The following is a 12,883-nucleotide window of genomic DNA, read 5'->3' on the forward strand; positions in this document are numbered from 1 at the left end:
TTTGAAAGGTGATAATATTTCATCATACAACTAGCAATGTAGTTTGCTTTATTTTCTATAGCAACATGTTTTGGGCAATGCAATTTAGCTTTTTCTCAATATGGCTATGTGCTTTGCCTTGGTGGTTCTTTTTTTCTATGTGCACTTCCATGACCAATATGGTCATGCACTTGGTAATGTGCTTTCCTTTTTAATATGGCTATCTAATTTTCATGAAGGGGTATATATGATTGTGTGGTTTTCTTGCCATGCACTTTGAATGTTTGCTCTTGTTGCTCATTTGGACAGTAGGGAATATGATGTTAGTGTGTGGAGTTTCTATTTTGGTGCAATATGTTTTTTTCTCACTAATATAATCATGAGCTTTGCAATAAGATGGATGTCATGGCCATGATATATGATTGGTCAATGTGGCCATGTACTTTGCTCAACATTGTAAGGGTTATTGTTGCTAAATATTGCAATGACTCTGTTGTTGGGGCCACACAGTTTGTGTTATTTATGTGTACTAAACATCTTTCTTTTAATTTTCTTTTTTATTATTGTGATTACCTTTCAACAACTATGGTCTTGCTTTTGTGTCAATGTGAAAAGCTTAGCTATGAGTAAGTATTATACAAATGTAAATGTCTAATCAATGAATATTTATTTACTAATTATACCTAGAAAAATCATGAGATCCAAGTTAACTTGATAGAATATCTATAATTCCCTAGTTAGAGGATAGTACTTGCTAGTTATGACTAATAAAAAGTAAAATTTTCTAATTAGGTTGATATTATTACTAGTTATACAATAACTTACTAGATAATGTTGCTAGATAGGGCTTCAATTTTCTAGATACTATCTAGGAAAAGGATGTTACTAGTTAGAAGAGACTAGTGATGGCAAAATTATCTAGTTATAACTAGAAAATTCTACATTCTTCCTAGTTTGGTTAATAATCTTCCTAGTTATAATGTGAACTTTCTATATAGTAAGTGGTTTAGAGTTTCTTGTGGTACCTTTGTCATTACCTTCTCGAAACCATCATTATCAACTTGAATTGAGAAATAGAGAATTGTGATAAACATCATCTTTATCTTATCCTCATTGTACCTTTAATTCCCTATTACATAAAAGTAAGGAATCACATCCTTATAATTCCTTATGTAGGGATTTTCAAAGTAATGTGGGAAATGCTCTATATTCCCTATTATAAGATGTAGGGAACGTAGGGACTTTCAAAGGAATGTAGGGAATGCTCTATATTCCCTATTATAAGATGTAGGGAATGCAATTTCCTAGTTATAGATGGGGAATACATACTTGTCTACATAGGAAATATTGGAGAATTTCCTATATTTCACCAAATTGCCTATGTGGGGAACGATTGAAAGTTCCTTGTGGTTGCTGCTTTCATTAATGACAGCGCCATTGCTGCAGTCCACTGCTGCAGCAGCGCGTGACTTCAATGAGGACGAAAATAAGCATTGCCATAGCAGAAAGGGGTGCGGCCACCGTGGCCAGCCTGCATACTACGAGGGGTCAGATATCGACCACAGGATGCAATTCCAGGTGGAGGAGGCCGAGGAGCAACTGTTGGAAACGGACGGGGGTTCCATCCGTCGGTGGAAGGACGTGTCAGGCATGCTGACCCGTATGGGTCTCATGGATGCCAGGCTGGTGACGCTCAAACCGCAGGGCCTGCTGATGCCGCAGTACGCGAACTCCCATCGCATCCTGATCATCCTCAGAGGTAATAATATATGTCACGATTACAACGTCAAGTGATCCGCAGTTACATATTGATACTTGAAGTCCGCGCCGCGTCAATCCAATCCTCTCATAATAGAAATATAGAATAGAATGTAGAGGAATAGCCCGCATGAATGTAGCTTTGAAAGAAGGAGATTGATTTATTCATGAGCGTTGGTCGACATGGACATTAATTGGCTCCTTAAAATCGCAGGCTGCGCGAGGATGGGCATGATGCTCCCTGTGGGGATGAATGCCAACATTCGACGCGTCAACAAGGGCGAGCTAATTGCTGTGCGGCTTGGGTTGCCCTTCTGGATGCTTAACGATGGGAAGGAGCCATGCTGTTTCCTTACAATCGCCAACATTCGCGGGCCGATGATGCACGGCCGGCATGCCTACGAGGTATCTCTGTCTGGATATATGTGTGTCGCGTCCTCCCAACCTCATACATACACACGTATATCGGGGGGATTTAATTCTGTTGTGTAAAGCATTGATGTAGCAAATTTGAGCTCATCTAAGAAAAAGCTGCTGTTGTACAAAGGCTTTCCATCTCACGGGCTCCTCCCATGAGGAGATGGGAGGCATCATGCGCGGCTTCTCCACGGACCTGCTCCGCTGCGCCTTTCAGATGGACGAGGAGAGTGTGCGCAGGCTGGTGAAGAGCCAGAAAGGCGTGGCCATCATCCGGGTCAAGGATGGCCTAGAGCTCCCAAGGGCAACCGTGGAGGAGGGTGACGCGGAGGCGATGGTGGATTTCAGTTACCACCTTGATCGAGCGAACCGTGACTTCCTCGTCGACGGAGCTGGCGAGCTGACCACGGCCAACGCCCAAAAGTTGCCGGTGCTCAAGCTCATGGACATGGCGGCAGCATGCTTGAAGCTGGACTCGGTAAGTGCGGTTGATGAGGCGTCTATTTATTACAAGAAATAAATTTGATTTTTATTTTGCCTTAGTATTCATGTATAGCATGTCCTCACGTTGTCATTCCTACCCATGATGATATGTACTAGAACGCCATGCTCACCCCCGGATGGTCCCCCACCGCGGATCAAGTGATCTACTGTGTCCGAGGGAGTGCCCGAGTGCAGGTGGTGCTCCCCAACGGCAAGCAGGCGTGCGACGAGGAGATGAGAGAAGGCGGCCTGATGATGGTACCCAAGAACTACCCCGTCACGATGCAAGCTGGCCAGGACGGCTTTGATGCAGCTGCGGTTTTCAACTGCCACACGTACGACTCACTATTACTTCCGTAAATTCTTTTAGCGTCTTCATTTTGGATTGATTCTAGTACCTTGTACATATATGTTCGCTCACCAGGAGTCCTTTCTTCACTTTCGTCTTCATGTAAAGAGTGCTTACATTTGTCGTTTATATGATCTCTATCCTGGCATCGGAGTGCAGCCCCTTGTTCATGCACTTAGCCGGGAAGAACAGCATCTTCCGTGCAATGCCCCAGGAGGTGCGCATGGCAGCCATGCAAGTGGGCCACAAGCTCGACCAGAAGCTCCAGGAGGCGCATCATCGCCATGCAGTCCTCTTGCCACCATCCCGCGACGACAGCCAGTACCACCACCGTCATCATGAGCACCGCTACGATGAGGAAGACGAGGAGGAGGAAGAAGATGTGCTCTCTTTGATCTCCTCTTCCAAATGAAGGGCGTCTCAGATTCTTTTGCGTAACTTACGCAAGAGCAGATCCGAGAGAGAGAAAGACAGACACACACAGAGAGAGAGAGAGAGAGAGAGTAGGTGTAATGGCTATATAGTATAAAGTCCAGCTCTTTTCCAACATCAAGAATCTTCAATCCATGTAACAGGACTCACGCCAAGTTTTGCAGCAAATCCAACCTCTCCTTGTATCCATCCAAACGATCGTTTGGGAATAGTGAGAATAAAACACGAGAGCTTTTAACTTTGTTGCTATGAAACTAATTTGATTGGTTCTTGATCACTTGGACAAATTCCATCTAAAATGATCGCAGAATTTTCTAATTATTGTTCCCATATTGTTATTTTTTCTAATTGCACTATGTTGCACGCCTTTTAGGATATTTAGTCCATCCATATTGAGCATTGCATTGAGTGTTCTCATAGACTTGATCATTTCTGGTCCATACTTAAACCATTTCATATTAATCTTTGTGGTGTGATTATGTATGTGCCTACTTATATAATTGCACTATGTTGTAGACCTTTATAAGATTTTGGTCTAGTTTTTAAGGCAAAATGGATACATCTCTATTTAAACTTAAATCTATTTATAAATCAAATTATCCTACAATATAGTGAACATAAAGCAAACATGGCATGTCTCAATTAAACAAGCACACTTTCTATATTTCTTTACAAATAAACCACTAACAATCCATTTTACATGGATTATGTTTTTAACGTGTTAATGCAATTAATGATGATCTATATTTCTTGGTCCTCTAATTAGTATGCTAATTGTGTCTCATTAAAATTTTTTGAACCTAAATTATTTGATGCATTTCAAACACTTGAAGAAAAAAAAACTTTGACATATTGATAGAATATTGTAGAAAGTGTATATTATATTGTCTATTATTTTGTAGCAATAAATACATTTACAATCATGAGGTGTATAATAGATAGAATAACCACAAGTTGCATACAATATAAAGCTAATAAATTACATCATCATCTTGACTAAAAAAGAATAACTATGGATGGCTCTACATAGTAAAGCAAGAATCATATTAGTATCTTTGAGCAACACAAAAAAGAGTGTTTTATAATAAAACTAGGAAACTTACACAATTCTCTAAATAGGTAGACCAACCACCACGTCTTACTTTCTCCCTTACTTTCTCTTGTCACACCCTCAATACCTCTCTTAAGGCATCATGTCCCTTCTTAATCCCCTTGATCCTTCTCTAGTCCTCTCTATCCAACCACCTAGGCGTATCTTATCACCTCCTCCTTGATCCCCTTATCCTCCGCTAGTCCTCTCTATCCAACCACATGGGCTTCCTTATGCCCTCTCTTAATGCCCTAAGTGCTAGTCCTCTCTATTCAACCACATGGGCTTCTTTATGCCCTCTCTTAATGCCCTATATGCATGGCACTACAACAGAAAGGCCTCATAGACGCACATTTAGACGCGATTTTTGAATACAAAGAAACTTACGGGCGCGTCTATCCGCCCGTCTATTTGCGCGTCTATCATTCACCGTCATAATCGCATGTATCAACGAATTTACACGCACAAATAGACACGCAATAGACGCACATATACACGCGCATATAGACACGCTGGTAGACGCGCTTTTACAAGCACTGATAGACGCGAATGGAAAACAAAAAATGTCATTTTTAAAAAAAATATATTTAATTTCTTCTTTTAATTTAAATTATAAAGCGCGTGTATAAGCGCGTGTAGTCTGCATTATAGTTGCGCGAATAAACGCGAATTATCTGCAATTTAGACGCGCTGATAGACGCGCAAAACAGAACTGGAAAGAAATAACCAGAGACCATGTGGTTGCAAAGGATCTCTGGTTTTTTTTTCCCCCCCCCCCATACATCAGATTGTATATTTGGAAAAAAGACAATGTATCTTATGGGCACAAGAATTGAAAGTAAAAGTCCATGTATTCATTATATATACAAACATTTAGAGATATACAAACAATTAGACGTCACAATATATTAGACTAAAATATATAAAGAATTCAAAGAAATATAAATTTTAAAAAAACTAGAAATTAAAATATACTTACAAACTCTGCCTCCCACGACTTTGCCGCCCGATCCGTAATGCGACGATCCCATTGTTTGCATTTGGATCCGTCGCGCCTCTGCTTGCTGGCCACTCTTCACTTTCTCAGCTGCTTTCTTCTTGGCTTTCTTCCACTCTACGCGGTGGCACATAGGTGGTTGGTTGTAGGCTCCACACCCTTCTTCCAACCTCTGCAGTGAGTCCCTGGCCCGTGTCATGAGGTGGGATCTTTTGTTGTGAAGCATATCCCTCACTTTTGTACGTCCCCAATCATCCGAGAATCGCTGACCCTCAGGATTTGGATACCTCCTATGGACTGCCTTCAACACCTCCTGCCACAAGCCGCTTTTCTGATTTTTGAAGGCAATGAAACAATCTTTATATGTTGCATGCATGACGCTCCTCATGTACGGCATTATATCCCTTCCCTCATTACATCCCTTCCCTCATCATCATGAAAGATGCCATCAGCATCTGTAACTCTATAGTACTGGCGTACAACCTCCTCTACATGATCTACTGGTGAGGATGATCGCTCGCGACCTCCTAGGTAGTCCCCACACAACACTCGTCCTCCCCCTCGACTCTCCCTCCTCCCTCTTTGTGGATTGCCCTCTGCCTCGCTGGACGCACGAGCTTCTACAAATGCACGTGCTTCTGCAGATGCTTGTGCTTCAGCCCATGCACGTGGAGCACGTGGAGTACTTGCAAATGGAGTACCTGCATATGGAGTACCTGTATGTGGAGTACCTACATGTGGAGTCTGGGAAGTAGTACAAGGAAAAGACGCCAGAGGCATCCCAGACATGACACTGAACACCTCGTCCGCTGTGGGAGAGCGGCCAAGGTGTCTGGTCATCTCTTCCATGAAGTCTTCCCTACCAGGAAAACCTCCAAAAAATGCATTGACCCCCTACCAAAGGAGGCCAATGTATCATTCATGCAATCCACATCTAGGTCATTGCTAGATGAACCAGGATACGACATCTGCAAAAAAACACAAGAAAAATACAAATTTATTTGCATACAAAAAATCATATATTACCTACATTTTCAAAGAGCTTTCTTTAGACATTGAGCATAACACTTAAGTGCTAATGCTTCTCTTAAAGAAGAAAACTGATAAACACAAACATGGGATTGGTCACATTCATCATTGCAAAAATATATTGTTTAATATTAGAACTGGGAGACCTGGCGCGTGTATCCCCACATCTACATTACAGGTTAGACGCGCTCTCAGACGCGCTCCAGAGTGAACTTTCTATCCAGCACGTCTATCTGCGCATCTAACATGCAGCACAAACGCGCTGCCAGACGCGCCTCCCAGGTTAATGCGCGTGTAGACTGCAGGTCAACCTTCTATGCAGCGTGTGTATCATCGCGTGTACACTGCAGAGTACGCGCGCCAGCACACGTGCTCGAAGACGCGCCCTCAGATGCTTTGAGAGAAAACATTTTTTCGCGACTATGTCTGCATCTACATTGAGATATAGACGCGCTAGCAGACGCGCTCGGTCGGTCGATTTTAGGCCGACGACCGCCATTGACAATTTACAAAATGCAATACATAATGGAATTACAAATCCTAAATACACAGACAGAGTAGAGAGAGGAAGAGAGAAACAGAGAGAGAGAGAGAGAGAGAGACTCACCTTGGGTGTTTGGTGTGGTGGGTGGTGGCGCTTCTCCTTCTCCTTCTTCCTCTCCTTGGTAAGTTACCCTCCCTTCATGCTTGTTTGCTTGCTTGCCGCTTCTTCTTGTTCTCCTCTTTCTTGTTCTCTCTTTCTTCCTCTCCTTGGCTTTCCTTTTTTCCTTCTTGTGTGTTTGAAATGAAAGAAGAGGTGAGTCATGAGGAGGTGAGGCATGAAGAGATTGCATGTCGGCTAAACTCAAGCTTCAAAATCGCAAAAAACGCAGGAAAGGAAAGGCGCATTTTGAAAAGAAATGATTTAAGTATGGTTTGAATTTTGACGTGTGCGTCTATTTTCGCGTATATATGTGCGTCTATTGTTCAGGTAGACGCGAATATAGATGCGTAGTTAAACGCGGATATAGACACGCATTTGGGATTTATCATAAATTTTTTTTTAAAAGATAAGTTTTGATAGTGAGTTCTTATCATAAGTTTTAATGTATTTATGATGATTTTTATGTATTTAAAATTAAGATCTTATGTAAACATATGAATGACAAATATTTTGATGTTGTCATGAATTAGGTTTAATCATGTCGACGTCGTCATCACCTAGTGCGGTGCAAGATGGTGAGTCAATGAGCATATCCTCAAGTGAGGATGAAACATTGCGTCTTCATAATCGAGATGCATGGCTACGATGAAAAATTAAATGCATGTGTGATCGTTGTGAGGGTGTATTTTTCGAGCACGTCGAATTGCAATGTCACACCTCAGCTTGTATGGAGAATGGGATCGAGAAAAATCACCGGTATTCATAGTTTTTTTTTACATCTAAGATTGCATGTCTATGTTACGGGAATTATATATCAACGTACATGAAACTCCCTTTTGTGGTTGAGCAGGATGCGGTGCCACATCCTCAGATGCTCCCTCCCGGGTGTCGAGAGGCTGCAAAACGTGGACGCGAGAAGGCAGAGTCTTCAAGAAGAGTAGAGACTGACGACCATGATAGTAGCCCTCATGAAATGCCCCATCAGGTCGTAGAGGATGAGATTTTGGACAACATGGTACACCATCTATTTTCGCAACCGGTTCAAGGAGAAGGTCACTCTATGAAGCCAGATGATCCACTATATGTAGCATCATCTACTCTGTTGTATGAAGGTTGTACGTACTCCGTTCTTCGTGCGTCCCTCCAGATACTTAACTTGCAAATAATTTATGGATGGAGTAATGTCAGTTTGGATGCGTTATTGAAGTAGGTATCAATTCAGTTTGGCTTATATATGAATCATAATATTAATTGTTAATTCTATTTTGAAATCAGACAAAAATATATGTTGGTGGTTTTTTAACTCACTTTTAAAAATATATGTAGCACAAGGAACTTTCAATCGTTCCCCACATGGGCAATTTGGTGAAATATAGGAAATTCTCCAATATTTCCTATGTACACAAGTACATATTCCCCATCTATAACTAGGAAATCGCATTCCCTACATCTTATAACAGGGAATATAGAACATTCCCTACATTCCTTTGAAAGTCCCTACTTTCCCTACATCTTATAATAGGGAATATAGAGCATTCCCCATATTCCTTTGAAAATCCCTACATAAGGAATTATAAGGATGACGTGATTAAAGGTACTTTATAGATGTATAACTTATAACAAGCCTACATAGATTTGGAAATCATATATTTTCTATAAGTTGTAGGTCGTCATGTTTATGAGTTTATATATTTGTAACATACATTTAAATAGTGCACAACATGATTATAAGCCATGTAGATTTAACCCTATTAAGAAATTTTCCTTGGAAAATATAGATTATTTAATACAATTCTTACAATCTACCTTGATGCATTTTATTAAATTTGAATCCTTTATTTATTGTTCATTGTAGCTCCTTAATATTGCAACCCTTTTTAATCAACTCGATTAATTTTGTTGGATTTGCAATATTGATGCCCACTTTTGCGTTGAGATTTGAAAAAGTAGAGCAAGTTTCATCTTGTGAATATGATTTGATAAACTAGACCAAGTTTGGATCTTGTGCCCAAAAGCTTCGTAAATCATTTGACAATTATTCCGCATAACTTCCATTTAGAGGGTCATCCAGTATGAGGTATTCCTATTTATGAAATCAAATAAATGTGTTGATGGTCTAGAATCAAGTTCTCATGCAAAGAATATGTGGTAAATTCTTATGTAGCACTTACTTTCATAAGTGTAAGTTAATATCTTATTAAAAAATTACTACATTCACTTCACATATGGCATCTTAAAGTCAGTATCTCATTGAGATGCAGAAAACTTAGTATACAATACTTGTTTTCATTAGGCAATACTACTAAGTATTAATATATCAATATGTACATCCTAGAATATATATTAATATTATCCCAAATATCAAGTGTAGAAACTCCATTGGATATCTAAAGAGTTATTTAAGGGGTCAAAATAGTTGACAGCTTTAAGATCAAAATTTGTTTAAAACTAAGGTGAAGATAAACAAAATGCATAGTTTTGTGATGGATAAAACTCTTGATAGTTAACCATGTACTAGTGTGAATATAAACTACTTAAAAATATCCAATTTACCAACAATATTTATCACTAAAAAAGTATAATTAAAAAACTACTAGATTTGGGATTTTTAAAAAAAGCACATGTTAATATTGAACCCAATTTTTGAAAATGAGTAGTTTTTTCATGATTTTTTAGGAAATCTCCTTGGGAGAAGCATGCAACTTACCCAAAAGTTTTGCAACTATGCTAAAAACTCGAGTGTTGCTTGACCTATAGCGGCTCTATCATCCACTCACCATATTTACACTCAACATCGACTTGGGTGTTGATAGACTTACGTGATAAAACTATCAACATCAACTACATGCTCAAGGGGAAACAATCTTCATATAAACTTTCCCTTTGTCCAATGGTGGAGTACTCTTACAGACATCTCACCTCCCTCAAAATCCCTTTTCAAGTTGTGAGGATATCTGACAAGTGCTACAACCCTAAGCCACCAACATAGATAATTAAACCCTCCTCCAAGAAGTAGTCTTAAATCTTTCTATCCAATGAGGATCCTTCTATTATCGAATCTAATGTTATTAGACTCAACTCAAACTCTAGATGATATCTTCCTTTTCTTAGGTTTTGTAAGCATGTAAGAACATTCTCAAATCAAAACACCTAGAACTAGTAGGTTGTTCTTGATTCTCACAATATTCTTCATGCAATCAATCCCTCAAGTAAAGAGTCATTACTCTCTTAATTCAAGATACTAATCTTTCTCTTTTTTAAGAGTTGAACCAAAAGAAATTTTGGACATGGCAACAACTCAATAAGCCAACTAGTAGCTAGACATCACCACATGATATATATCACATTTGCCACATGAGGTATAGAGCATTGTATGCATCTCAAGGAAAGGACTATTCATTGTATGATCAAAAGATTGTTCCACATGAAGTCTCAAAGGCACCAAATTTTCTGCATATCTTAGCATTGACCTTTATAATTTGAAAAAAAGGTGCACCATATTCCATCACAAAAAAACAAAACTCTCACATGTACTTTGTCATCGTATGGAGTAATGTAAACGTTTCCACTTTCAATAAGTTTCCAAAGAAGGCAAGATGAACCATCATAGGCATTATAGAGCTTCAATATCACTTTTATTATGACGAGTAAATTAAAATCATTCCAATCTTATGTATGATAGAAGAACACATATTTTAACATTTTTATGATAAAAGATAAAAATGATTTGACTATTGTAGTAAAAGATTAATGGTCTAACATGCTCTCAAAATAAATGTTATGGACTATAGGTGTTAAGGCTTGAAGTTGATTCTCTCTTCTAGACTTGAGTCTCAAGGGTTGTCTTCTCTGGTCTCTCACGTGCCTGTTCTTGCATATCAAATTTGGATGCTCTCTAAGTGGTCCACTCTTCCATGAATACAAGGCAACTCCTCCTCCAAATAATGATAGTTTCCTTCAAACTCATTGGCACCCTTGTAGCTTTATCTTTCCCTCTTTAAACTCGGCTATGTTGCTAAAAACCTAAGTTTACATATAATACCAAGTAGAGAGAGGAGTGGTTATAGAGGGGTCTACAGATTTGGATGGAGTGGAATGTGTTACTGAGCAGGGTAACAGTGGTAGAGGAGATCGACTACGCTGATGAAGGGTTGTAGCATGGTGGAGTTTTCCAAGGCTGCTCCATAAACTGCAGTCATTACTGTAGCTACCCTACTTTTATGTAATAGGGAATTAAAGGTACAATGAGGATAAGATAAAGATGATGTTTATCACAATTCTCTATTTCTCAATTCAAGTTGATAATTATGGTTTCGAGAAGGTAAGGAAAAAGGTGATGATGACTATCACGGTGGTGATGAGGATAAGAAAAATGAAAACAACGAGGAACATATGTTTCAATTGCAATTTGAGGTGGCTCCAGTTGACGAGAGAAAGGAAAGGCTTTTGTAAAGATTATTCAACCTTTGTTTTAATTTCATCCACGAGTCCCCCCCTTCACACCCAAAGAGACACATGCGTGGACAAAACACAAGATATTACAATTCCACAATGCTCCATGGCAACCATTATCCCCTCCATTCCCATGCAAGCATTCGAGCTTATTTTCTTATAATCACATTTACAACATATGTCTTTTCTAGAAATGCCAAGTTTAAAAATTTTAATCTAACTGAGAGAGAGAGAGAGAGAGAGAGAACTTAGGTCCATCTTCTTCTTCTTCCTCTCTCTCACTCTCTCTCTCTCTCTCTCACTCTTTCTCTCTCTCTCTCTCTCATTTTATCTCCCTCTCAAAGTGTGTGAAAAACTATGTTTGAAAAACTTTAAATTAAAAAAAAAAATTTTAATGTTTAATTAAAGAAAAGTTTAATCTAACTGAGAGAGAGAGAGAGAGAAACTTTTGATTTAAAAAGAAGTTTGATTTAATTAAGAGAGAGAGAGAGAGAGAGAGAAAGAGAGAGAGAACCTAGGCCCTACGCATGAGAGAGAGGGGGGGAGGGGGAGGAATTTAATTAAAAAGGGGCGAGGAAAAGAAAGAAAGAGATTATAAGTGAGAGAGAGGGGAGGGGGTTTTAATTTTAAAAAGGGGGGTGAGGGGGAGAGACTTTAATGAAAAAAGGGAGGGGAAGAGAAAATGAGATATTACACGTGAGAAAGAGAGGAGGGGAGGGGATTTTGATTGAACGTGAATAACCCTCTGGAAATAAATAATATAGTAGTAAGACATTAGACCTATATTTCTTCGAAATGTGATGCCCTCACAGCTCCATACAAAGGAATGGTTACAAATACATTACCCTTCCAATGAAACATAATAAACTTGGAAGAATTATTATATAACTTTCCAATCTCTCTTTTAAAATTAAAGGGGAGCTCTTCTAGACCTTTCAAATGAGAAGTTTGGTGACTCTTCAAATTTGAGGCCTGCAAAGGCCGTTTGAAGGAGTCCGCCTTTAAATTTGAAAAAAGAGTTTAGAAAGGTATGACCCAAATTTTCTAAGTTTTGTACCTTTCATAAGAAAGCTAATATGTTTCTAACCCTTTCCTACACTACAAGAGATATGCACACTAATATGGATGTCAAAAAGAAGCCCTAGTATTCACTGCCACTATTTTTGCATGTACATACAAGTGCATGTATCAATGTTACACCAATGCAATTTAAAAATTTCCCAGTGCTTATATGGATATGTATTCCAACATTGG

The 12,883-nt window shown here is 39.1% G+C and overlaps 1 protein-coding gene across 1 annotated transcript; it reads left to right on the forward strand.

Annotated features, from left to right (window-relative positions):
* Window positions 1–1,394: 1,394 nt before the first annotated feature.
* LOC148010117 (11S globulin seed storage protein 2-like) lies at window positions 1,395–3,708 on the forward strand. Its single transcript, XM_087672807.1, has 5 exons — window positions 1,395–1,738; window positions 1,952–2,142; window positions 2,285–2,632; window positions 2,755–2,972; window positions 3,146–3,708. Exons 1-5 carry the CDS (start codon window positions 1,405–1,407, stop codon window positions 3,396–3,398), a joined length of 1,344 nt encoding a protein of 447 aa, XP_087528933.1. The 5' UTR covers window positions 1,395–1,404; the 3' UTR covers window positions 3,399–3,708.
* Window positions 3,709–12,883: the final 9,175 nt, after the last annotated feature.

This window comes from Lygodium microphyllum, chromosome 30 (assembly GCF_053477565.2).
Source record: "Lygodium microphyllum isolate KBCC chromosome 30, Lygodium_microphyllum_v1.1.10, whole genome shotgun sequence".
NCBI classification, from domain to species: Eukaryota; Viridiplantae; Streptophyta; class Polypodiopsida; order Schizaeales; family Lygodiaceae; genus Lygodium; species Lygodium microphyllum.

Coding starts and splice junctions, on each gene's coding strand:
- LOC148010117 (XM_087672807.1), top strand. CDS start 1,405: ATGACAGCGCCATTGCTGCAGTCCACTGCTGCAGCAGCGCGTGACTTC. Junction 1,739..1,951: donor CATCCTGATCATCCTCAGAG/GTAATAATATAT, acceptor TTAAAATCGCAG/GCTGCGCGAGGATGGGCATG. Junction 2,143..2,284: donor ACGGCCGGCATGCCTACGAG/GTATCTCTGTCT, acceptor TGTTGTACAAAG/GCTTTCCATCTCACGGGCTC.